General features: G+C 29.1%; 13 protein-coding genes across 13 annotated transcripts, besides 11 other annotated features; 6 read left to right on the top strand and 7 right to left on the bottom strand.

Annotated features, from left to right (window-relative positions):
* Positions 1–25: part of a sequence feature (AT_rich) that runs on past the window's edge.
* A 420-nt stretch (positions 26–445) lies between these two features.
* Positions 446–1,894, top strand: CMU_008300 (uncharacterized protein; the record flags this gene model as incomplete). Its single annotated transcript, XM_002140652.1, has 1 exon — positions 446–1,894. One exon carries the CDS (start codon positions 446–448, stop codon positions 1,892–1,894), a length of 1,449 nt encoding a protein of 482 aa, XP_002140688.1.
* A 170-nt stretch (positions 1,895–2,064) lies between these two features.
* Positions 2,065–2,085: a sequence feature (AT_rich).
* A 294-nt stretch (positions 2,086–2,379) lies between these two features.
* Positions 2,380–2,415: a sequence feature (AT_rich).
* A 12-nt stretch (positions 2,416–2,427) lies between these two features.
* On the bottom strand, positions 2,428–4,326 carry CMU_008290 (uncharacterized protein; the record flags this gene model as incomplete). Its single annotated transcript, XM_002140651.1, has 1 exon — positions 2,428–4,326. One exon carries the CDS (start codon positions 4,324–4,326, stop codon positions 2,428–2,430), a length of 1,899 nt encoding a protein of 632 aa, XP_002140687.1.
* A 223-nt stretch (positions 4,327–4,549) lies between these two features.
* Positions 4,550–4,580: a sequence feature (AT_rich).
* Positions 4,581–4,615: 35 nt separating this feature from the next.
* Positions 4,616–4,640: a sequence feature (AT_rich).
* A 107-nt stretch (positions 4,641–4,747) lies between these two features.
* Positions 4,748–4,792: a sequence feature (AT_rich).
* A 1,351-nt stretch (positions 4,793–6,143) lies between these two features.
* CMU_008280 (co-chaperone protein SBA1, putative) lies at positions 6,144–6,725 on the top strand (the record flags this gene model as incomplete). The annotated part of the gene is made up of 1 exon (XM_002140650.1): positions 6,144–6,725. The coding sequence occupies one exon, from the start codon at positions 6,144–6,146 to the stop codon at positions 6,723–6,725; it is 582 nt and encodes a 193-aa protein (XP_002140686.1).
* Positions 6,726–7,609: 884 nt separating this feature from the next.
* On the top strand, positions 7,610–8,827 carry CMU_008270 (uncharacterized protein; the record flags this gene model as incomplete). Its single annotated transcript, XM_002140649.1, has 1 exon — positions 7,610–8,827. The coding sequence occupies one exon, from the start codon at positions 7,610–7,612 to the stop codon at positions 8,825–8,827; it is 1,218 nt and encodes a 405-aa protein (XP_002140685.1).
* A 64-nt stretch (positions 8,828–8,891) lies between these two features.
* Positions 8,892–8,961: a sequence feature (AT_rich).
* A 3-nt stretch (positions 8,962–8,964) lies between these two features.
* On the bottom strand, positions 8,965–10,269 carry CMU_008260 (TPR repeat-containing protein; the record flags this gene model as incomplete). The annotated part of the gene is made up of 1 exon (XM_002140648.1): positions 8,965–10,269. The coding sequence occupies one exon, from the start codon at positions 10,267–10,269 to the stop codon at positions 8,965–8,967; it is 1,305 nt and encodes a 434-aa protein (XP_002140684.1).
* Positions 10,270–10,429: 160 nt separating this feature from the next.
* Positions 10,430–10,450: a sequence feature (AT_rich).
* A 22-nt stretch (positions 10,451–10,472) lies between these two features.
* On the bottom strand, positions 10,473–11,594 carry CMU_008250 (uncharacterized protein; the record flags this gene model as incomplete). The annotated part of the gene is made up of 1 exon (XM_002140647.1): positions 10,473–11,594. The coding sequence occupies one exon, from the start codon at positions 11,592–11,594 to the stop codon at positions 10,473–10,475; it is 1,122 nt and encodes a 373-aa protein (XP_002140683.1).
* A 300-nt stretch (positions 11,595–11,894) lies between these two features.
* Positions 11,895–12,790, bottom strand: CMU_008240 (uncharacterized protein; the record flags this gene model as incomplete). Its single annotated transcript, XM_002140646.1, has 3 exons — positions 11,895–12,072; positions 12,149–12,519; positions 12,584–12,790. The coding sequence occupies 3 exons, from the start codon at positions 12,788–12,790 to the stop codon at positions 11,895–11,897; spliced, it is 756 nt and encodes a 251-aa protein (XP_002140682.1).
* Positions 12,088–12,113: a sequence feature (AT_rich).
* Positions 12,791–13,193: 403 nt separating the features above from the next.
* Positions 13,194–16,115, top strand: CMU_008230 (thrombospondin type 1 domain-containing protein; the record flags this gene model as incomplete). The annotated part of the gene is made up of 1 exon (XM_002140645.1): positions 13,194–16,115. One exon carries the CDS (start codon positions 13,194–13,196, stop codon positions 16,113–16,115), a length of 2,922 nt encoding a protein of 973 aa, XP_002140681.1.
* A 420-nt stretch (positions 16,116–16,535) lies between these two features.
* On the bottom strand, positions 16,536–17,891 carry CMU_008220 (uncharacterized protein; the record flags this gene model as incomplete). The annotated part of the gene is made up of 1 exon (XM_002140644.1): positions 16,536–17,891. The coding sequence occupies one exon, from the start codon at positions 17,889–17,891 to the stop codon at positions 16,536–16,538; it is 1,356 nt and encodes a 451-aa protein (XP_002140680.1).
* A 310-nt stretch (positions 17,892–18,201) lies between these two features.
* Positions 18,202–19,935, top strand: CMU_008210 (RNA recognition motif. family protein; the record flags this gene model as incomplete). Its single annotated transcript, XM_002140643.1, has 1 exon — positions 18,202–19,935. The coding sequence occupies one exon, from the start codon at positions 18,202–18,204 to the stop codon at positions 19,933–19,935; it is 1,734 nt and encodes a 577-aa protein (XP_002140679.1).
* Positions 19,936–20,046: 111 nt separating this feature from the next.
* On the bottom strand, positions 20,047–22,446 carry CMU_008200 (uncharacterized protein; the record flags this gene model as incomplete). Its single annotated transcript, XM_002140642.1, has 1 exon — positions 20,047–22,446. The coding sequence occupies one exon, from the start codon at positions 22,444–22,446 to the stop codon at positions 20,047–20,049; it is 2,400 nt and encodes a 799-aa protein (XP_002140678.1).
* Positions 22,184–22,211: a sequence feature (AT_rich).
* A 336-nt stretch (positions 22,447–22,782) lies between the features above and the next one.
* Positions 22,783–22,818: a sequence feature (AT_rich).
* Positions 22,819–22,995: 177 nt separating this feature from the next.
* CMU_008190 (RNA recognition motif. family protein) lies at positions 22,996–23,625 on the top strand (the record flags this gene model as incomplete). Its single annotated transcript, XM_002140641.1, has 1 exon — positions 22,996–23,625. The coding sequence occupies one exon, from the start codon at positions 22,996–22,998 to the stop codon at positions 23,623–23,625; it is 630 nt and encodes a 209-aa protein (XP_002140677.1).
* A 129-nt stretch (positions 23,626–23,754) lies between these two features.
* On the bottom strand, positions 23,755–25,635 carry CMU_008180 (uncharacterized protein; the record flags this gene model as incomplete). The annotated part of the gene is made up of 1 exon (XM_002140640.1): positions 23,755–25,635. The coding sequence occupies one exon, from the start codon at positions 25,633–25,635 to the stop codon at positions 23,755–23,757; it is 1,881 nt and encodes a 626-aa protein (XP_002140676.1).
* Positions 25,636–25,964: the final 329 nt, after the last annotated feature.

The following is a 25,964-nucleotide window of genomic DNA, read 5'->3' as shown; positions in this document are numbered from 1 at the left end:
TTCAAAATTATAAATATTTATAAAACTCTTTAAATTGAAGCATTTACAATTGGTATTATTATCATTATTTCTAACTATAACAAGCTAAATGGAGTGAAATTTATAGATTTAATCTTTTACATTTTATTCTCAACCCCTCCCTGTAAATGGCGGTAACTCTGACAACTTTTCTCAGGATTACTGGTGCAAGACTGTAGCCTTGTGTGGAAGATAGCAGGAGAAAAAAAAAAAAAGAAGATTAGATTATTTGCTAAGATAAAGAAAAGATTAAATTGGGTTACATACAATATTTAAAGGCTTAAGTTTGGGTTATATAGCTTTTGAGATAATAAATACTTAAATTTCCTAGAAAACGTATAAAGGAAAAATAACTCACTAAGTTAATAATTAATTTTGATGGGATACTGAACAGAACGTGAATGAAGATATTTTACTAAGACTAAAGATGAATACGAATAAAATACCAACTAAAATTGTAGAGAAACATAAAAAAGTACTCAAGGAAAGTACAAATGAGTACCAATCAAAATGTTGTAACAGCTCAAAATGTACATGTACCTCATTTTTATGGAAAGGTGTGAATGTGGATTTGGGATCATCGGATGAAGGGATGTATGGTGAAACACGTGAAAAGAGCCTTAGAAATGTATTCAGAATAATGAGTAAATATGGTATGGATGAGAACTCAATTCTTCTTGATATTGGATCAGGAAGAGGTGTTCCAAATATTGTTGCATCCTATCAACTTGGAATATTTTCAAGTATTGGGATTGAACTAGATGAAAAGGCTTATTGCTTATCTTTATCAAATGTTTTATATATTTTAAATGACCAAATACAGAAATATACTGAATACAGCATGGAGAACAATGCAAATAATAAAGCAAAACTTAATGAAACTCAAGAAAAAAATGCAAGAAATCGTGTTAATGATAATTTAGAATTTAATGAAATATTTTTGAAAGAAAAAATATACAAGCATAAAGATAATTCAGCAGCTAATTTTGAAGAGAAATTAAGAAGACGTATTGGATTTTTTAGAGGAGATGCAACATCACTAGATAAAATGGAACCAGTTAGTCATATTTATTCATTTGATGCAGCAATGCCAGTATGGATGGTTAAAAAATTTGTAGACTTGTTTAATGAAAGTACAACTAGTTTTTGCTATGTATCGTATAGAAAGGATCTAATTGAATCTTTAGGGTTGAAAGGAATTAAACTACATGGAATATCAACTCAAATGGCTGGATCTGGAGAAGGTAGAATGTGTTGGCTTTATGTTAAAGAGAACTGGCAAGATATTAAAAAAAAGTGCGATTTTTTGATAAAGGAAAAGTACTTTGCTGAAGTTATATTATCTATTAATAAACTATCAAATGTTAAAAACTTGGAAAGTATTATACAAATAACATGTTTGGATATAAATAAACAAAAGCAATTAATTAATGATGCATTAAATGAATGGTATAATAGCAGAAAATCTAGAAAAGAGTGTATAGCTGAAAGAAAGTTGATGAATCAAAGACACAAAATCCTAAAACAATTATTTATCCAAGAGAAGCAAAACAAGTTAAATATTAATCAGCTTACACTAAAAGATGTTGGAATAGTCGTTACAAAAAGTGATTCTGAAGTTAAAAATAATATAACCAGAACTCAAAAAATGAAACAATTTACTCCAATATCTAAATCTACAAGTAAGATGTTAAGATACCCTAATAAAAATGAAGATTCTAGTAATATCTCTATTGATTCTGTTTCTGTGTCTAAGTCTGAACAGAAAATACAAAAATGCGATGAAAAAGTTAAGGAAAAGAAATCGTTAGCTCATAGTGGCTTGCGAAACACTAGAAAACAAAATATATCTACAAAAACTACTATAGCAAAATGAATAAGATGAGTATGAAGATATATTTGTGAATATTACTAATAATATTAAAATAGTACACTTTTTTTATGTATAGTGTGGAATACCTCAATAATTTACTTGTAGTCGGAGTAGATTACTTTAAATATACTTAATTTTGGAAATATAACTTAGTGTATAATTCATTCATTTAGATAAAAAAATTTTAATTTAAAGAGGATTAATATCTTCAACTGAGCCATATAAAATAACTTATAGAAATACCTAAGAAACACAATTAAGATCATATTACTATAATTAAGTTAATATCCTATATTACTAAGATAAATAATTCATTTATTATACTATTTCCTAAGTACAAAGCTGTCACTAAATGTTGTGGATATAATTTAAAGGGCTAAAAAGAAAAGTATTTATATCTATACTTTAACCTAGTCAGTTAGAACTTCCTAAAATATGCAATTAGCAATGTATTTGTGATAAGTACACTTTTAATTGCAATAATGAAGAATTATTATTTATATCAATTTATATTTTGATATTAACTTAACTTAATTCTAAGTATCATAGTGGCTATAAATATATTGTTTACCAATTAATTGGTCATCTTTACATTTCTCACGTAAATTAATATTACAAACCTTCACAGTCGTCTCCTTACCCCCAATGATATCTTCATCTATCTCACCTATCAAATCAGAACCTTCAGTATAATAGTTAATTAACTGTGAATGTTGGTTTATTTCACCCTCATCACGATAATTTATCATATCTGAACTATTATCAAACCTACTATTTATTTCATTGTGGACAAATGTTTGATTATCATAAGTTAATGGACTTTCTATATCAAGTGTTTGTCTATTTATGTCTCTGGGTTGCTGTTCATCACCTTGATCACTTTGTATGCATTGCCTCTTACTTGGAGTATTAGCTTCGTGAATATTAAAGTTTGGGAATTGCTCTGCTACAATCGATTCTAATTCTGTTACTTGAAATTCATCTAAAACAAAGTCTTCATCACATAATGGTAATACCTGAGGTGGAAAAGTGATTGGGCCATATAACTCAATTCGTTTTCTCACTGCACCTTTAAAAGCTGCTTGAAAAGCTGATATTGTAAGATCTCTAGGGGGAAAACGAAAATCATAACCACGACCTCTAGATACAACAAAAGATCCACCAACTCTTGTTCTCTCACGCGCCCACTTTACATAAAGATACCTAGGTATTTTGCGACGTAATTTTGCAACTAATTTATAAGAGAATAATTTCCCCAAAGCTATACTTGCAGTATGTTCTTGATTACTTGAACCTGCTTGTAAAGAAGTACCATTTTCAAAGGTAGAATTTTGTTCAATATCTTCTAAGTCACTTTCTATTACACCCAATGATAAATTAATGATCTCAGAACCTTTAGACTCCGATTGTAATTTTGCCTTCTCTTCCTTAATAAATCCGTTGTCTTCAGCTAAACTACATTGTTCATTATTACTACCCCTTATATCTTCACTTGTTACTATATCATTATTCAGTGTATTATCAGAAATTAATAATTCTTCATCATTCTCACCTCCTTCAGCTAAACACATCTGTAATATCCTTGCAGCACTCTCTTTAGTTGCTGACTTTCTACCACCCTTATTATTGATCTTTGGAGAAGTACTATTATTCACAAAGGGTTTCTCAGTATTATTATTTGTAGAATTCTTCAAAGATAAATTCTCTGATAATTCACGTATTTCTTGAGTTATACTCTTTGTGTTATAAGCATCTGGTGCGACTGATTCACTTTTCTTTCTGTAACCTGCACGCTTTTGTGTAATTTGTGCTACAGGAGTCGTATCTGTTAAAGTATTTTCTGCAAAAATTGGTGTAACAAGATCACTTTTTTTAGAATTTGAAGTTGTAGAATTCAATGTACCATTATTTGAAAGATTATAAAATGCAATTAGATCCTTAGATATAGATTCAATTATTGAAATATCATTAGAACCAGCTTTATAAGGTGAAAAAATCACTTGATAAGGACTAAACTGCTCTACTGATTTACATTTAAGCAAGTAAAACCAGTGCCATCTATAATATTCCTCTGTTATATTCCACTCAGAGTTATATCTATATATTTCATTTAGAATACAGCATAATCTTGTCATCTCTTTGGATACTAGTGATATACATTTAGGATCTGGAGCTAATGAGTTTGTATTTGTACTGATCACAAGCGAGTCAGTAGAAGTTATAGAACTCTCTAAAGAAGTAGGCATATCTGTCTCATTACTCACTAAAATATTATCTAAATCTAAATTATCTCCATTTATCTTTTCAATATTATTCCATGATGAACAATTACTACAAAATTGTTTGTCGCTATTTTTCTTATTAAAGACAGATTTCTTAGATTTGCCTGAGTTACCATTTAGATTGTTTATTTCAAATTCAGAATTCAGGAACATTCTTATCAGATATAAACTTATATATATATTATCATTATGGTGAAACAAATTTATCTCAAAAATGTTCCTACCTTATTGATTTCTTAAAAATCTATATCTAGCTTTTGGAGTCTCTTTTACCGGCAAAATTAAATTATAATTACCCCGTTATTATAAAAGAAAATAATACAGTATAATTTAACTCTAGTATAACAAAGCAAAAAAGCCGCATATTATTCATCTGAAAATATTTAATATTTTATTTCTTAAAATATCGGGAATTACTTTTAATTACACTTTTTAAATTCCCAATAATATATTATTATATATATTTACTTTAAAGTCAATATTACAACGAGAAGTAATTAGAGATACCTGAAACTTAATTATCACCAGCTTTATTTTCTATCATAAAGGTAAAATTTAGCTGATAATATCAAACTAATATATTTTATTTACATATCACTATATATAAATAAAATATATTGAGAGTAATTGTGATATTATCTTAGATTTTGATCATTGAGATATGTGAAATACTATTGTACTAAGGAATCAAAATTACTTTAAGTATTTAAAATCGAATAAAAAAAAGAAGTGAAAAAAAAGGGAAAAATAAGAGAACTTATAAGAAATATTATATATTTGTGCTTCTAAGAAGCTGTTAGTAATGGTCTCATTTCGACAGAGCTAAACTGACTACTTGTCCATATATTCTGCTTTCTTTTTAATATATTAAATAAACAAAATCCAAAAAGAGTCATGTATAAAACTCCATTAATCAAAAGAGCAATCCCACAATTAATCTGCTGAGACTTTGGAAGTTCCAATATCAGGATATCTAATATATATAAACTGCCCATTAATAAGCTAAGTATTCCACAAAAAGCAGTCCAGATAGCTCCTATACGAAATATAGAGTAAAGATCCATAATTACAAAAGATCCTTCTTCAAACTATAAGGGAACTGTCCTTTGTAGCTGAGTTCTAGTTTTAAAGTCTTATAATTTTATTACAGAACTTCAATTATAATTCCTCCTGAGAACTTTAGTATAATAGTAAATATGATCTAAAGCTTTTTATTTCATTTCAGTAGTAATAACTGAATAGAAATCGAATAATTACCTGTAAAGCTCATAAAATAGCTTTACCGTATAAATAGCAAAATTAGGCGAAATTTCTCAAATACAAACTGTCTAGTAAGTAAGTAATAAATGTCCCCTGTTATCTGACAATACTAATAAATCTCAAATTTATTATGCCCTTAAATATTAAGCCTGAAAAGCTTATCACACATCTTTATAAAATAAAATGGACCTATCCCCCTCACACAAATTATAATCCAAATCTAGAGCGCCTCTAAAATATTTATACCAGCTAGGCGGTACATATCCTAAAAAGCCCTATTATTTTGCCTCTACAAGAAAGTCCTTTTTAAGCTTATGTAAAATGTGCTATCCTAATAGTAATGAAGACCTAACTCATCTATTTCTCCTTAATTAAAGATTACTATTTAGTTCTGTTATTTGCAGTATGACTTACTAAGAGAATATCAGAGAGTATAGTTGTAAATATATTCAGTACATCTTATACAACAACTTGCGTTTTATATAGAGGAGTTATTGTTATCCTTATTTGAAGATACAATCATTTGGATTGCTAATTTAATACCTTTTGTATAATGTTTAGCTCCTTCATCAGAAAGCTAACCCCTCATCATAAGCCGCTAAAATTAAATGGTTCTGTCTCACGGATGTTGAGTAAAAGTAGTGGCTCTGTCTTTATTAAGAACTTAAAGTAGTTTTTGATCTTTTTAGAAAAACTCAATTGACTTTATAATGTTGCACCCTATAGTTCTATGGGCTCAGACTAAGAAGGCTCTCTATGTTACTGTGGATCTAACTGATTTAACTGATTACAAAGCTGATTTAGAAGAGGATCACTTGACATTTTATACAAAAGTTGGAGATAATGAATATGGCTTCACTTTGGAATTCGCCAAATTAATTAATAAAGATGAAAGTAAGTATCAGACTACAAGATCTCTACATTTTATGCTTGTTAAGAAGGAGGAAGGAAGATGGCCCTCAATAGTGAAAGAGCCATCAAAGTGCAGAAATTGGTTGAAGTGCGATTGGGATAGATGGATAGATACAGATGAAGAAGAGAACCCATCTAATAAATTTGATATGTTTGGTGGCATGGGTGGTATGGGTGGTATGGATGGTATGGGAGGCTTTGATATTAGTCAATTGGGTGGTATGGGAGATATGGGAGATATGGGAGATATGGGGGATATGGAAGATATGGAAGATATGAATTTTGGTGAAGATGATGTAGGCGAAGGTGATGAGGAGGAATTAGAGGTTGATGATGAACACAAGCATAGTTGTAGTGACAACTGTACTCATAAGGACTAACTAGAAACTTTCTAAATGGAAGATATTATGATGAAGATGTCTTTTTTAATTTCTGGGATACTAGTATTTATCCCCTCCAAAATCAACTTTTTTTTATAGGTTAAATAGGCTATTGATAAGCTAAAGTGCTGAATATTTCACTATACTCACAGTATTTACTAGAATTGCTGATCACTAATAGCTATTTCTCTAACTATCAATGATTTCTATCTATAATAGTCTATATAGTATAAATGATTTTACTTTATTAATATCACTGTTTATAGGTAGGGATGGTTCGATACCTAATACTGTTACACTATGTATGATACCTGTAATATATCAGTATCCTCTACATGTTTGAGATAAATATTTAGGAATTATATAGATGTATTTGTAGATGATAACCTGAGGATTTTTCTATTAGAAGATTCGGATATGTTCTATTTCATCTGGAAATTATTTTTATTACACAACTCAGAAACTATTAAGAATATGATAGTTAACTGGATTTAATTATAGTTTGAGTAAAAGTACTGACAAAATTAGTAATTAAAAGTGTAAAATGAAAATATTGTTTACTTAAATCTATGCTATTCTAATAACAATATTATATTCGTATTTGTATTATTAAATCCTATTTTATAATTAATCATTTATGAATAGTGTATAGTTTCAAGAGTAGAAAGTTTTCAATTTAGACCTTATGCTAAACTTTCAAAATCCTGCAATAGCGCGACTGTCTAATAAGGACTTTATAATCAATAAGATTAAATAGTATCAATAAAATACTTTAGAATAATATTGGCTATCTGAAGTCATATTGTACTACTTTTACCTATCTATTAGTTAAATATATAATTTATCTTTGTGCAAATTTTTTTTGTGACAAATCATTCATCAAAATGATAGTATGGATATATATTTTTTTACTCTTTCAGACAATATATAGAATTGGTGGAGAAAAATATAATATAAATGAAGGAGAATTGGAGAAAAAATTTGGATATAAGGTTAAATTAAGACATAGTAAAACTAACTTCTTTTATTTTCCACCAATCACAGAGTTAAGTAATAAGAATTTAAAAATTCCAGATATTGCATTTAAAGAATTTTATGATAAATTAAGAGATTATAATTCCACTAAGTTACAACCTAAGGAATATTATCTAAATATTGTAGATTCAATGGTTAAATGGTCTCAATATTTAAAACATAATGGAATAGGACTTTCTATTAATTCAAAAATTGAAAATCTAGTAGTTGTAATTCATCCACTGGGAGATTCTAGTTTATTTGGTCTACTTTTGGCTCTTGATATTATTAATATGAATATTCCGGTGTTAGTTTATGATCTAATAGGACATGGTCAGAGTAGTATAAATGTAAATGTTGGCCATAAGAAATTTCAAATTTTAGATTTTTGTGCACAGTTATGGGATATCTTAACCTATATTGGATGGTTCAAGGAGACAGAAGAAGATGGTATTTATACAATATATATTCCTAATAAAAAGGAAAAACGTTTAATACTTTATGGTCATTCATTAGGTGGCTTTTTATCTGTAGCTTGTTCATCATTATTTTCTAAAAGGGTTTATTCAGTTGTCATAAGTTCACCAGCTGGACTAATTGGAGATCCTGATCTCAAACATAAAACTCTGCTAAGATACTCTAAAACCTTGGATTCTATGCCAAAAACTTTAAAATATATTATATTTAGAACTATATCTTGTATGATATCTGAAGATTACAAAAGGATGACAACTTGTTCAAATATAGTAAATAGAATACCATTATTTTATGGTAATAAATATTATGAATTATTGAGTAAAAGTGATGTGAATATTCAATTTTATTGGGATAATAATGATAATATAACACCTTTGTATAGGGCAATAAATGCTTTAAACAAATATTTTCCGGATAAAATATTATGCTTATATAATTCTAATTATCATGGTGGCTATATAGGTAATAGAGATTATTCCGAAGATCTCCATACATTCATTGATAGATTAACTAGAATGAATTACGAAACTTCAGATGGAACGCACAAAGCTCCTGAAGTGAGTGAAAGGTGCAAACCTATTACTTCAGTTATTGGCAATATTAAATATTAAAAAGTGCCTAATAGTTATTTATACTTACAAATTAAATTACTTTTAGAACGTATTTTATATTGAGAAAATTAAATATATCTAGAAATAAATTGAAAATAAAAATATATATATGTAATTTATTAAAAAGTTATTATCATCTAATAAAGATGACGATAAGATCTAATTCTGTAAAATTCAAATGATCTAAAGTGATTATTATCAACACACAGATAAGTGGAGTCAGAATAGTTCCCATTAATTTTGGTCATTTTAAATTCAGTATATTTGAGATATCCATTTGATTTATTAGTGTCACTACCTTGAATTTTAAATGAAACCTCGTTAATAATTGTTGGATATTCTTTATATATAATGATAATATCATTTGAATCTTCAGATTTACAAATTTCATTAGGCTTGAAACACCATGTTCCAATAATTAAATTATTAATATCACTATCTTCTAATTTGATTTGTAAATCCAAATTATCTTTAATATTTACAAGTTGTAAATACTTAGAAACAAGTTTGTGACTCTTAAGATACTTTACAACATCAATAGGATTTTGGGAGCTTCTAAGTATTAAGACTATATTGGTATTTGCAATGAATAGTAAATAACGATAATAAGTAACTTGAATTATAGACAAATCACACATACATTTCTGCCTCTGAATATCATCAAGATGAATATTACCTGATTCAGATATTTTTCGAAAGTACGAACAGCGACTAATATATATTCCATCATATCTGATTCTCGGATGATTAAGATAAAGCGTATAATAATAGTGTTTAGATATTGTTGACGAATTTATAAGAGTGCTAGACCATATTGAGTTTCCCCAGATACAATGACACTTATATTCCCATATCCAAGATGTTTTTACTAAATAGTTGAAATATTTACATGTTGTGCTTAGTATACCACATGAAAAGGTATCTAAATACAACATAATTTCTCCAAAAGTTAATGGATTTAGAATTAAATACATCGAATAACAATTTATAGATTTAGTAACTGTTGAAATATCCATTCTATCCCATTTATCTATATCAAGAAGTTGGATTATCTTTGACATATAGTCAGACTTCATACTATTCAGGAAGTTTCTTCTAACCAAAAAAAAGTGTTGAAGTGATACTTGAATATTACTCCTATTATCTGTATTAGTAATAGATTCTGAAAATTGGTTTCTTTTATCTAAAATACTACTTGATGTATTTTCATATATAGAGTCAACTAACTCGTCTTCACTATCAATATTAAAATAATACAAATCCCTACGATACCTCTGTTTTTCAGTCAAATTTAAGACCATACTCTTTTCATCAAGATCAGGAAATATCTTCAAAGCTCTTCTATAACATCCTATTGCCTGAATCAGATTTCCTTGATATTCAAGTAGTAAACCACGACGATATTCACTTTCAGCCTCCTTAGCTCTAGATATATTATTCATATTTAAATAAATGATTAATTTCTACTACAATATATTATTAACAAATCAAAAATATCTTTGCTCCCCCCCCCCATTATTTATACTAGCTTCAATAATTTCCAAAATATTTCCTCAAAAATATAACCTCTTCAAGAGTATTCTACAAATATTCCCTAATATGTTTTATAAATATAATAAAAATGTCTATAGCCAGAACTAAGTGTTTAATGTGAATTCTTAGTATTATTGGATAGTATATCATCTGGTAAGGCATTTCTGCTATACATTATAGCAAGCTTTTTAGCGCGGGACCTCCCAAGCTTCCTTAAGCCTATTCCATTAGAAGATAGATATGTTAAATTTGCAAGTGTAATCAGCCATTCTGGCTCTTTATGGCAGCTTTTCTTAGAACCCATTATTTCAAATATATTATCGATGTGCTTTCGTTTATTACTTAAATTCTGAAAATCATTCCCATCTTCATTAATAAACTGAATTAATTTTGATGGATTAGGAAATTTATCAGCAATAGCCTTTGCAGATTCATCTGATAACCCAGGTATTTGAATTAGTTGTGATACCCAAATACTATCAGCTGCAGTTGAATTATTACTTTTCGGTTTATATTTCGATGGAACTGGACGTTTTTGTGCTTCACCAATACTAGATATAATGCTATACAGATATACAGTTACATCTGCTTCATTTCTGACTTCAATACTGTCACTTGATAAATGTATTAGTAAATATGTAATTGCCATATCTAAACTAGTTTGCCCAGAAAAGTTTAATGAATCATTATTTTGGAAGTTTGCTAAATGATTAGAACTTTCTCTTAACAATGCCTCTTGAGACAAACAATCTCTTATTCCAATCCATATTACTATACAACGAGTTTGATCTTGAGAATCTACTTTATAATTTGAGCTCATGTGTAATTGAATCTCTTCATAAACACAATCAACAACAGGGTGACCAAATTTACTAGATTTTATGTTATGATTAGTATTTAAATTGGATATTTGGTCATATATTTGTATTGTGACAAATAATATAACAATTTTAGATATATTATAGTGAATATCTCTATCTAAATCTTTATTATGACTTTTTATTTTCCATAAATGTGGAATATAGAGGAATTTGGGATATAATTCACAATAAGGAATATTCATTTTGCAAATATTTCGATTTTCTAAGTAATTTTCCTTGTCATTACTAGTATCACTGCACAAAATTAAATTAGCTTTAGTATCCTTGAGACTTTGTACTACATTTCTACCCAAATTTATATTACTTATACATGGACAAAGTTTAATTCTACATATATCTGTTTCCCATTCCATTCTTCCATTATATATATAGTATTCTAAACTCTACAAAATTTGTTACTACTGCGATACTATTAGGAATATTAGGAACAGTGCGCCAACAAATACTGATAATTGAGCATGGGAAACTATTTCAATATTGTACAGAAATTCAGTTAATATTATTTTAAAGGAGGGAGATATAAGTGCTAAATAAATGTTGAATGAAAATATTTGATTAGATATATATTAGTTCATTACCTAGTAATATTGTAATGGCAAATTACAAAATATTAATTCTTCATTTTTATTAATTGGCTATTAATATCAATGAATTTAATTGAAATTAAGACATTTTTGAATAGCCATTATGACATCCTCATTGTATTCCAATAGGCTTGTTTTGAAAATTGATACTTTGATATTTGGCAAATCATCAAAGTTGAATGGATTATCCAAATCTCCAAGTGTGTTTCTCTCAACAAGTAAACTTTGGCTATTTCGTATTCTGTCACTATAATTTTAAACGAAAATATAATTAATTATATTTATAATGGTACTTTTTATATTCTTAGATATGTTAAACTTACATTGTTCTCTCAATTTCCTCCTTTATATAACTTTCATTCCTACTAGAAGACAAATCATTTTTGTTACATATAATGAAAATGGGAGTACCTTTTATTTTTTTATGAGTATCTCTACTGTAAGATATACTTTTAGCTATTACTTCACAAATTACAAAGTAGAGTAGTTCTGCACATTCCCTGAAACTTGATTTACTAGTGCTATCAATCATCATTATAATAGCTTTAGTTATTGGTATATATCTAAGAATTTCGTTTTTAGCAATTCTTGTATTCCCAGGGATATCAATTAGGAGTGTATTTTCTGGATAATTCAATTCCATCACATTACTTTTCATTGATATGGTGGTATGTTGAAACTTTCGATTTTTAATCTTTATTAACAAAGAGTTGGAGTATTATTTGTATAAATAGTAATATTCCTAAATCTACACTTACCATATAAAAAAAGGTCGTCTTTCCAGATCCTGAAGGACCTAAGATGATTATAGCTTTTTCTTTTGATCTAGAATTACTAATAGTTTTACTGATGTTGTTAGATACAAATCTTAATAAAAGTAATCCAAATTGAAAGACTCTGGATGAATATAGTAAGGAAAGACTAAGGACAATAATAAAGAAGTATGTAAAAATTATCCAAATCATATTTAAAACTTTATATATCTTAAATATGAATAATTTGTTTCAAAGCATCTTGCAAGTTTTCATTGTCAAAGTAATAAATCTGATACATTGACAAAAATTACCGCCGTCTGGAGCCTTACATTAAGTATATACATTGAAAGTATAACTTTGGAAAAGGAGTATTAAGATAAATATTTCAAGAAATAATCTTAAACAATATTAATCCTATTAATAAAATATTTAGGTGAAACTTTGCGTTGTTTCCTTTCTTTATAAAAAAAAAAATTATGCTTTTGAGTACAAGAACACAGCGCTTTTTTATTACAGTTATGTTGGCGCTTAATCCACAAGCTATTGCATGCATGCAGTGTAAATAGTAAATATAAGTACTTTCATGACATTCATATAGAGATTTTGAATTTAGATGAATTCAATAAGATGTATAATAAGCTTTTTTTGGATATTTTTTAGTACTCCAAGTACAACTATTGGAAGAAAAGCTTTTTTGAATCCACTTATTGAGCAAAAGAAGAAGGTAAACTATGCACTGATAAATCCTGATGGGGAAATAAAGGAGATTGTATATAATAATATAAAGAATTTTACTAACACAAATACTAAAGAAGAGGATGTTTATATTGGGGATTGGGGTATCTTAACTAAAAACGAATCTGAAATATCTGAATCAGCTTTATTGCATGAAATATATAAGGATCTAATGACAGACCCACAACTGGCTGCGTTTTGCAATAGTACTATTTTTAATTTTAAGGACAGGACACATATATATAATCTATCATTATTTTTAGAAATAAATAGCCAAAATATATCTGATCAAGTGGATTCAAGCTTTAATGAACCCAAAAAAGGATACAGTTTTGTATCTTGGCTAAAGCCAGAAAATGTAAAGTCAAAAAAGAACTATAAAAATTTAAATCTAATAGATTGCGAACTTTTAGATAGGCCATACAAAATATTAAGTAGTAAAATTTCAAATAAAATTGCATCATCAATTTCCCTACTGTTTCCTATGTGGAATTTTACAGAGCAAGACCAGTTTAGTGATTTATACAAACATTTTGGAAGTCCAATTATGACTACACAGTATTTGAAGGATATAGATTTTGATTCAATGAGCAACGAAATATTACAAGTACTTTACAGTACAATGAGAACGTTAAACTCAACTGCTTATACTCTAAATTCTCAATTATATCAGAAAAGATATAGTAATGAATGTAAAAAAATCTTGGGTAGTAAACAAGAAGTTTCTAATAAAAAAAATAATTGGTTTAGTTACTGGTGTAATAATTTGATTATTCATAAGACACCCCAAATTTTGAACAAAAATTGCCAATATTACGGAGAATGGACACCCTGGAGTAGATGTAGTAATTTTTGTGGGTGGGGTATTCAGACAAGAGGGAGAAGAGTTGATGAAACTAAAATTAGTTCATTAAATAGAATGACAAGTGTTAAACTATTAGAGGAATATAAGTTAATGAATTGCGATTCTCAGATACAAACTCAAGGTTGCATATCTGTAGATGATTGTTGTGAATATGAAGTTCCATTAGAAAATAAATGGGTAAACTGCACCTCGAATTGTTTCGTAGAAGGAAGTGAATTCCAAATTGTAAATCTTATAAAGTCCAAGAATATAAATAATCAATCATGTTCAAAAACAAAAAGGATTTCAAGGAGATGTTCAAGATTGGAAGATCAAGTATGTAAAAAGTGTGAATATTCAGTTTGGAGCTCTTGGTCCACTTGTGTTATGGAGAACTCATCCTATGTACAATATAGAGAAAGAAGTATATTAACAACTAACTGTACTAACCATCAGGGTAAATACAATCATATTATGAATCATCCAAGTAACAAAGAAGTTAGATTATGCAGGAATGCAGATATATTTACTCATTTGGTTAAAGAGCCTGAGACTATTGATAACTTTGAGAATATGAGGAATTCAACTTTAAATAATATTCAAGCAAAACCACTATTAATGGGAATTTTGTCTGAAAAAGATCTAATACGAAGTATACCTCAAAATCTATTAGAAAATGAAGGTTATAAAGTCGATGAATGTATTTTTGTCGTGGCAGAATCATCATATTATGATAGTACTTTAGGTTCTTGTGTTTGTCCTAAATATATGAAGCCTTGTATTGGTTATAGCATGGAAAATACTGCATCAAGATGGAAACAACAGGTTGAAGAAATATGTGAAAGTATCTCCAACAAAAAAACTAAACATGGTAAAAATTTGATATTCGGTTTTAATCGAAAGAGGTTTGATTGCAAAAGTAAATCTTGGGTTTCATATTCAATGGATCCACCTTCTGGTATATGTGCAAATAGTTTCATTCTTTGTCAACCCTTAGATTTATGTGTAGTGTCGGAATGGACAAATTGGTCAGGTTGTAGTTCACCATGTAAAAGTAGCATAAGACAATCTTCAAAAGTAATACGTAGTGATCAAAAAGTTTATAATCCAATAATAGTAATAAATAGTAAAAGAAGGAGAACACGAGATATATTGCAAGGTAGTTGTAGTATTTTCACCACATTGCAACAAGAAAATTGCAATGATTTACCTATATGTCCAGATATATATTTTAAATTTAAGACAAACATGGCAAGTTTCCAATTCAAGGACTTTCTTAATAACTATCAAACGAACTTTAATGATAGTTTAAGCATTAACATAGATATAGATCATCAAAACTTTACGAAAAAAATAGATAAATCTTTGAATTACTCAAATAAAGAAAAAATATCGTATTTATTCAATATTCTGAGTGCTGTTATCCCATATAATATTGAAGATATCTTACTTGCTCAAAAAATACTTAGTTCAAAATGTGAATTATTTTCTAAGGATCAACTAAATATAAATGGTACAGCAATGACACATAATAATTCGTCCATTAATCCAATTATATTTGATAAGGAAGAGGATAAAAGCAACGGCTGTATATGTCCTAGTGGATATATTCAATGCAATTCAGCAGAATTCTACTTCGGTATGAAATCAAACTATTCCTTAAACTCTGCTAGCAATTCTAATAGTACTATTAATAATAATGGCAATAATGATCAAGAATACATAGACTATTCTTATATTGTTGGTGCATTTAGTGATTCAATGTTTTATAATCATGATGGAACATTTCATAAAGTTCCTAACAGTGTCTTTCGAAATTATTGCATCAGAAAAGACTCCCGTACATTCTGCAGACTGAAACAAAGCAGAGCTAATTATGTTATGTTGAGGGATTTATTCAATACAAATGTTGCTATTGAATATATCTTAGAAAATGCAACCCTTCATTTGCAATAAAAGTGAAACTTTATCAAAAAAATTTAAGTTTATCGAGTAATCTATAATAAACCTATTCTTTAGTATATCCTAATGAGTCCAATATTCCTGGGTAGTATTAACTATAAATATCTACTTTTTTCCGATATAAAGAGTCACATCTATTATCAAGTTTAACAAAAAATATCATAAGAGGTAGTATTAGGACATAATCGTAAAGTCATGAAATTTAGTTGAAACTAGTATAATATAATGATATCTATAAGAGTTATGATCATATTTGAACTTAGTGGAATTTGTCTTTATAATAAAATATTGTAATAGTTTAGCTATTTAATTATTGTATTATTAGAGAGAAATTGAAAGCTTAAATTAAATAAACTATATTGAGTCCCATTTATATTTCCAGATAATAAATTAATTCTATATATTACCAGTTATTTAAACAGAATTAATTTGCTTGGTGGTTATAATTTTAACAATGTTCAGGTTGTTTGACAAAGGCTGGTCATCTGCAACCTTAACACAACCAATAGTCTCTGCATATAGATAATTCTTGTCAATATCATGCCCCAGTATTTTAGCAAGTTGTCTTACTGTCGTTCCATTCTTTACAAGTAAGCAATCTTGAAGGGCTATATTTGAAGAACCAACTATATTCCCATATGAACCACTTGCTTGTACACCTTTCATATTCGAATTTGTTGTGAAATAACGTATATTTCTTACTGGATATACGGGAATAATATCTAATAATTCAACAGCTGCATTAATGGCTTCCTTTATACCTGTAACACCATATCTAAATAGAACCATATCTTTAATATTTTCAAGACGGTTCTTTAATTTATCATCCAACTCTTTCAGTGGTTTCTCGTCATCTTTATTATATAATTTACCTGAATCATTTGATGTTACAAACGTCACTTTATTGCTAAACGAATCATCATTATCATCTTCTATGTAACGAATATAGCTCTGCTTTACCATCTTCTTCAGAAAGCACTCTGCTAATGAAGAAGCAACAACTATTTTGCAAGAATCCCCATATTTTTCGTGAATACGAATGATATTATTGCTTGTATTTTTATTTACCTTGTCAGCTTTATTTAAAACCAATACAAAAGGAAATCTCACTTGAATAAATATCTTCACAAGAAAAATAATATCTTCCTTACACCATAGTGAGAGATCTGTTGTATCTCTCAGTTTCATTAGATCTAACAACTTAGTAATTATAGCTTCATTTGATCCATATCCAGAAAATTGACTTTGAAGTATTTTAAATATTGATATATTCCCCATCTTTTGTTTTCTAATAATAGCTGACCAGGAAGTATAGATATTATTAAATATCCACATCTCTAATTCCGTACATAGCCAATCATGATCCTTTATTGGATCATATTGTAGTGTTTCTTCACCCTTTTCATTGGTTGTACCACTTATATCAATAATATGTAGTAACACATCTGCATGACGTAGATCATCCAGAAACTTATTACCTAAACCATTGCCTTGATAAGCTCCTGGAATTAGTCCAGCTATATCCAGTATTTTTATAGGTATATATCTCCTTCCATCTTTACACATCCCATAATTTGGTTTACACTTTACATTATAGGTCTTACATGGACATTTAGTAGTGTAATAAGTGATACCAACATTTGGTTCAATAGTTGTAAATGGATAGTTGCCAATCTTCGCAGTGCTATCAGTAGCTGAGTTAAAGAAGGTTGATTTGCCAGAAGATGGCTTTCCGACGCATCCAATCACGTACTCCTTTTTTAAGGACATTCCATCAAGTTCAGTTTAAACCAGACCTTTAATAAAACCAGAGCCTTTTAATCTATAGAACTACTAATTTTAAAATATATTAAAGCCTCAATATGTCTCTAAAAAGTATAATGAACTTGTAGATATATTTTACAGTATGTAAACACTTTTATAGCTAGCCTTGGCTAAGTTACCGAATTACACAGGTATACAAAGGCGCTACATTTTTAGCTCATTTTTCTGTTTGTTGCATTATGTTTCTAATATCTGGGAGCATACAAATGCTTAGAACTTTCAGTTGCGCATTTAAGCACTATTAATTCTAGGATATATGTCACGATATAAGAGACGTGAGCGTCGTTCTGTATCATTCTCTTCATCTTCAAGTTTCAGCCATTCTTCTTACTCTGATGAGTATACTAACTATGGATACCATCCTTACAATTCCAAACAATACAAATCCAAACGAGAGGATTTTATAAGAAGGAATAGATACAAAAGTAGAGATTATGATGCAAGTACTAGCCAAAGAAAGAGAGATTCAGATACGAGTATCTCAAGTAACTACTGCAATGTTAATAAATCTGATGGTGACGCTTACGAGAGTTCACCTTTAGGCAATCAAAGTGAGAAGTTTACAAAAAACTTTGATAGCTACAGCAAATTGGATAAATACTTTAGATTTGAAAAATCAAATGAATCATCGTCACATATATATCAAGCTTCAAGTAGCCGTTCAGGTAAAGCACGACAATTCCGATTTGATAGCCCTCCTAAAGAACTCCAAAATCAACGAAGTTCTTCTATTCTCACAAATTTTACTTCTACAACAAGTAATTCGAGCCCACTGAATAGTTCAAATACCGCAAAGCCTTATAGGGAGGTTTATGTTGGTAATTTACCAAGTGGCATTGGTACAACTACATTATTGGAATTTATGAACCAATTTTTAATAAAGAATTGCAATATCACAACTCCAGGTAATCCATTTGTATCAGCTTGGATTAGTTCAGATGGTAAGTATGCATTTTGCGAATGTAGATCGATGGAAGAAGCAAATATGGCTCTTCAACTGAATAATACTATAAATTTGAATGGGAATATTCTTCGTATAGGGAGACCAAAAACCATAGAGAATAGCTCCAACATAAATAGTAGTAATGAACCAAATAATAGTGTAGTTTCCAGTATTTCTACTCAGAGCAACACCACATTTTTATCCAATATACAACCAATAATTAAAAAGGCTGACCGCATTGTAATTAGTGGATTTCCATACTCATACTCAGATGAAGATATTGAAGATATAATTAGGGAAGTTAATGGAAACCAAGCAATTAAGTTATTGTATGTTCCTCCTAACTCTAATAAAGGTAGAATTGAATCTTCTAATTGCTTGAAAATAGCTATTTGCGAGTTCGAAGATGTTGTAATAACTGAGAGAGTTATTAGAAGAGTAAATACTCAAAATGTCTGCAACTTAAAATTAAATGCATTTAGATCTCATGAAGCTTTACAAAACAAGTATATTCTCAACGTATTATCTGATGAAATTCACAAGATTTATGATTATGAAGTTAAACAATTATCCTCAGATTATTCAGAAATCTCCACTTTTTTATTACGGGGGCAAATACCCTGCCGTTGTATAAAGATTTCCAATATAATTACACCAGAAGAACTAGTTGTAGATAATATATATAACGAGATTATGGATGAGATAAAACAAGAGGTTTGTAAATATGGCAATATTAAACATATTGTAATACCTCGACCAGCAAGTGCTTTTAAGAGCGAGGATTCAGGATATTTTTCAATTTATGGTAGTGTATTTGTATTGTATAATGATGTTCAGAATGCGATAGATGCTAAGATAAACCTTTATAAGATGAAGTTTTCAGGACGATCAGTTTGCATTAGTTATTATCCTGAGAATTACTTTATTCAAAATAACTTTTCATGGACACATGGTAATAGAAGTATTCCGTTCAGCTCTGAAGAATATTTGAAGCTTACAGAAAATATGCCGTCACAAGATTCATACAATAAGGATAATACTGAATAAGCTACTTAAATATATATAACTTTAAGTATGGACCGAATATATGAAAATAATTATTAGGAGTCATAAACTTAAGTATACTTTTAATTATATTCCTTAACTGTGACTTTCTCTCTACTGCATATTATCTTCTTGATTGACTAAATTTTGATGCTCAATTCGATTAGCCAAGTAAACCTCTTGCTGTTCTAAATGATTTACTTTTTGTCTTAGCTCTTCAAGCCTTGTATTTAGAGACAATTGTAATTGGGGATCCATCTCATGAGTACTTTCAATAATAATTCCCCACTCTTGTAAAGCTAATAGTTTTTCTACTGTAGCATTCTTTTCATCTTGCAATTCCTGTAGTCTCTGCTTTACGTTGCAGAGCTCTTTCTCTATTTCACTCTTTTTTGAGTCTATTTCGTGAATCAAATGTTCTTTTACAAGTATTTCATGCTCTTTATTAGCCAAAGACTCTACTAATCTTGTCTGTTTCTCACTTTCTAACTTTCTAGCATCATCAAGTTTCTTTGTATATATATCCTTTATTTCATGTATTTCATACTCAAGCTGTATTCTTTGTTTCTCAAATCCATCATGTTGATCTAGAATTTGGTTAATCAACTTCTTCTCTCTATTTTGTTGTACACGACATAACTCCTGTATTTTAATATTCACTTCTTCATCTTTTTTCTTAAGCTGTTTATCCATATAATCGTTTAATTGTATTATTTCGTTATCTCTTGCGTCCAGTAATCTTCTAATATGATTTTCAAAGGATCCAAATCTTTCTTGTAACTCATTATTCCACTTAATTAATTCTTCTTCTGACTTAATTTTTTGGCTTAATTTTTCTTCTATCTCAGTTAATTTTTCAGTCTGAAGCTTGTATGCATGTAAAAGTTTATTGTATTTTTTATTTTCTTTGGATATAATCGCTTCATATTCTCTCTTCTGTGTTTCTAGAGCCTTGTCAATGTCTGTCATTCTATATGAACTATCTTCTAATGCACTCATTAAAATACTTTCTCTATGCTCCAGTGATTTGATCTTCTCTTTAAGAGTATCTACTTCATTTAAAGATTCCTTAGCTTTTTTCTCTGTAGTTAACCTGTCTTCAGCCTCTATTTCCAGTTGAGCCTTTAGTAACATTACATGATCCTGTAGTACCCCATTTAATTCACTTGATCTCTTTACTTCTTCAAATGCTATCATATTCTCATCATCTCTGCACTTTATAGTTTCGTATAGTTCGTCAATTTTTCCATTAAGATATTCTTTACTTTCTATCAACTCTAACTTTTCCTGAGTAATTTGATTTACAACTAAATTTAAGCGATGAATCTTATCTACCTGTTTTTCAATTGTCTCCTTATCTTTTAATTTCTCATCATTCAGATTTTTATTTTCTTGCTGTAGTTTTATTATTGTCAATTCCGATTCACTCAAATTTGATCTAAGTCTTTCTTCCTGTATCTTCATACTCTGTATCTCCACAAGATAGTTTCTTAGTGAACCATGAACATTGCCTTCTTGTATTCCAACTAACAATTTTTTCATACTACTCTTATATTTATTTTTTTCACATATCTCTAGCTCCAAATCTCTTTGCATCTTTTCTATTTGTTTAGATAAAGTCAGAACTTCACTATCACTTTGACTTATCTGATCTCTAATAATATGAACAAAATCATCCCTTCCTAAGATCATATCCTTTAAGACTGAAATAGAGTTTGATAACTTGTGTATCAGCTCTCCCATTATATTTGTTTGACTCTTAATTAATTGTGGAAACTTTTTGTTATATTTAGAGGTAGATTGTGATGTTACTGACCTATCATGTGTTGAAGATGAAACATTACTATCACTGCTAAAATTTTCCATCTCACTATTTAAGGATATTTCTGAGGAAGTTCCTGGGCTAGATATAGAAGACACCTCAAGTAAGTTCAAATTTGCACTACCTTTACTTTTGTTCTTTGAATATACATTATCTGAGTTCGATGATTGCTGGAAATCTAATGATGTCAAATTTATATCTTTATCTTCACTTGCACGATTAGTAGTATCTAATGGAATATGAATTGACATTTGTCTAGATAATTCTTCTAAATCCTTATTCACTGAACAGAAAATCGAATTTATTTCCTCTACTTTTGTATTGGTTACTAATGAATCTGATTCTTTTCCAAACTTAACAGATTTGGGAGTTTTGTTTAGCTTTATCAAATGTCTATTATGTGAAAGCTCATTATTTTTCGGATAATTCAATTTATTATAAGATTTTTTTTTATTTTCACTTGAGTTAGCTATTGATGCTGTTTTGTGTAATATAACGTTATTAGGGACTTTAGCTGCAACTAATAGTTTGTGCCCATCTACAGTCCCTATTGTAACAGAATCACTAAATCTAGGTGGTAACCCAAATGCTTTTGGAGTTGATGATAGTTTTTTACTTGTACCATTGTCTCTCACATTGTTGCAGTCAAATGTAATCTGCCCTCCAAGCTTTTTTTCTATTGGAGTAGGCATATCTGTTTTAACTTCACTATAAGAGAATACTTTCTAAGAATAAACTCTTAGACACCTTTTACTTACCTATTTTGACATCTATTGTAACTACTTAAACCTTGTGAAATTTCCTCTACTTTGTGTGTAATATATGTGCACACATGTATAACACCATCCAAATATTTATATATCCATATATTTATTAATAATCAGATATAGTACAAAATAAATAATTAAGATGAGTAAGTAATCACAATTGGTAAATTTCAATGTGTTATTTAACTTTGTCTCTTCAAAAGTATTTAGAAAAATCTATGAAATTGATAATTTATCTCTTCTAAGCTATTCTAAGCAATCTATAATATTTCTTAATAAAATATTTATGTTAAATTAGCTTATATGATGAAATAGAAAGCTGATTTAAAGATGGTACGCATGTAATGTATGAAACTAGTTGGTACCTTATAAAACCAGTCATTTTTGGCGCTAAATAACTATATTTCTTTTTGAATACAGTATGTAAATAATAAGCCAACAGACTCCTTTATTACATACAATATAACTGGAGAAATGTCGCATTTATATCACTCTCTAGGTAAGGAGCATTCATACTTTGATAAAAAAAACTATTCTAAAGAAGCTTGGCTTGAGAAGATATCAAAGTCTACAACTGTATATGTTGGGAATTTATCCTTTTTCACTCCAGAGCATATCATATACGAACTATTTAATTCTTGTGGACCAGTTAAACAAGTAATTATGGGTTTAAACTCGCAAACTCTTCAATTTTGTGGATTCTGTTTTGTACAATACTACGACCATAAAGATGCGCTAGCAGCTGTATCCTTTTTAAACCAGTCATATTGCGATGGCAGAGAGATTAGAGTTGACTGGGATTCAGGTGACAATATACTAGAAAATAGGCGTTATGGAAGAGGAACTGCTGGGTTTCAGTGGAGAGATGAACTTAGAACTCAAATAGATCCTGACAGGATCATCCCAGGAACTATAATGGACGGTGGTAGAGGTCTAAACTTTTCACATGGGACAAATTATCACAGCAAGAAAAACTACAATAGAAATAGAACTTACAGAAGAAATAACAGCGGATACAACAATACTAGATCACATCACAGAATTAGACATTCAAGTGATGCTAATTTGTTTAATGATGATTACCCAGTATATATAGATTATTAAATAATTATCAAGTCATATCAAAAGCTAATATTTGATGTGTTCACATGTATTCACTTGAATGTACTATTTACCTAGATTCTTTATATCTCGTATTTTGCTATCATGTTATTGATTAGCTAGCTTGTCTAATTACAATACATCTACTGGTTTCATGTCTTTTAGCTTAATAATAACTTCTCCATCCTTTATAATAAGTGATTCCTTAGGTAATTCAGGCTCATTCTTCTTTTTGTACATAGATATTCTCCTAACATTTGCGAGAGTTTTCTCCTTGCACTTTGGACAGTACGGAATCATATATCCACAGATGCTTTGAAGTCGCATTTGGCATGTTTTACAGCTCCAAAACTCCTTTAATGCTTTTTGATTATAAATAAGTTGATCTTCATGATCATCTTTACACTTTAAATTAGGAATTCCCTCTGACCAAGTATTGCATATTTTACAGTTGATTGCATTATATATGTAGATTGAATTAATAGTTTGCCTATACTGTTCGATTTTATCATCTTCTTCCAGTTTATTTAACTTTTCTTGTATTGCCTTATATTCGTACTTCTTGACGGCATCTTCACATACAGAATTTAAAGCTAAGGCATCATCAAGTCTCTTGATAATATCTATTTTCGATATTTCGGAATAACTTTTTTTTTGCTTCTTTAATTTATTCTCAATATTTCCTCCTAGAATAGTTGATATTAATGCATTACAGCCACCTTGATTACTTATCTTTTCTTGTATATCTTCTTTCCGATCATTAATTCGATTACGTAAGGATTTCCAAGAAATATCTATAGCTGTTTCAGAGCCAGACTTTTTATCTTTAGTAGATAAAGCTGTGCTAACAGTCTCGATATTTATACCTAAATTTTCCCTGATATCCATATCTATAATACAATTTTTTTCAGTTGAAACGCTAAAACTAGGTTTGTAGGCTTTAGAGTTACAAATCCTAAATCTAATCTTTAGTGCCATTATAGCAAAATCTATATCTTCACAAGATAGTTCATATTTCACTAATAAATCTAGGATTCCAGTAACATGTATATCTTCTAATGTTAAACATGTCATATCAAATTCTGCCAGCATTTTCAAGATATTGCCAGTATGTTTCTTGTTCATTGAGATTGAAGCGTCAGCAAATTGTAAAGCTAGTACCCTAAATTGTTTCTGATTCTCTGATAACTCCTTATAGTGCATCTTTTTTCTTTTAAAACCTTGTGAGAGACAATTTTCCTGCTTTATTGCATTTGCTTCTTTAGTGTTTAAATTTGGAACCCTTCTATAGTTCATTGTAAGCTTATCTTTTTGATTAAGAGTATCATTATTTGATAGTACTTTTTCACTACTGAAAAATATCCCATCATATCCATTATACACAAAATTAGAATTAATTTTCTTTCCTAATTCCTTGTTCTTTCTCTCGAATATCTCAGCATTTTTCTGCCGTGTCTTAATAGAAAGATGGTATTTACAGAATGGTCCCTGATAATTCATGTCGACTGGATTGCTACATGTAGTCCCACTTCGATTTATACCTCTACATAGTGAAAGTCCATTAACTTTTCCTATCCTTAATACCTGATCTGGAGAGCTTATACTTATTGAACTACAATTTAAACCAGTTATTATACTAGGATTAAAAATCAAGTATAAATAACCTGGTTTCTCACTTATTAGTTTGTTAAATGCCTCACCAAATAAGTAAAGTTTACATTTGTGCTCTCTTAAATCGCTAATATTCCAAATAGCATATCTTTGACCCGTTTTTGTACTTACTCTGGTGCTATCATGTGGTATCGAGTAAAATACACACAGTAGAAAAGTTTCTGAGTCTTTTTTATCAACAGTCTTAAGTATTCCCCCATCTAGATCACTGAAAACTAGACGGTGTGAATCTTCTATATGTTCTTTAATTCTTAGTTTTGGTACTTCTAAGCTGTCTAAGTATAAATTGCTATTTTCTTCATAAATTCCACTTCTTACTCTCCTTAATTCACTTAAATTCATCTTTAGCAGTTTCTAGTGCTTTTATTTAATTTTTTCTGAATGTTATATATTGTATTTTACACAATAAAGTAATAAGGATAAAAATGAGAATAGTAATAGGTAGAAGTTGCCGGACTAATTTCCCACAATCTGCTTTCTATTTTTTTTTAATACTTTGGAATAGAGACCATTCAAGACTATTTTATTACAACAAATAAAAAAAAGTTCTTATTTTGCAACTTTTCTTTTTTAGAAAATCTGCATGTGGACACATTTAAGGTTGCATGCAAATGCCGGTATATAAAATTCTTTATCCTCTGGTGAAAATTTTATTGGGTAATTTTTTTCCA

This window comes from Cryptosporidium muris, genomic scaffold (assembly GCF_000006515.1).
Source record: "Cryptosporidium muris RN66 scf_1106632373431 genomic scaffold, whole genome shotgun sequence".
Classification (NCBI taxonomy): Eukaryota; Apicomplexa; class Conoidasida; order Eucoccidiorida; family Cryptosporidiidae; genus Cryptosporidium; species Cryptosporidium muris.
Note: the sequence above shows the minus strand (reverse complement) of the source record. Positions and strands in the feature narration are given on the sequence as shown.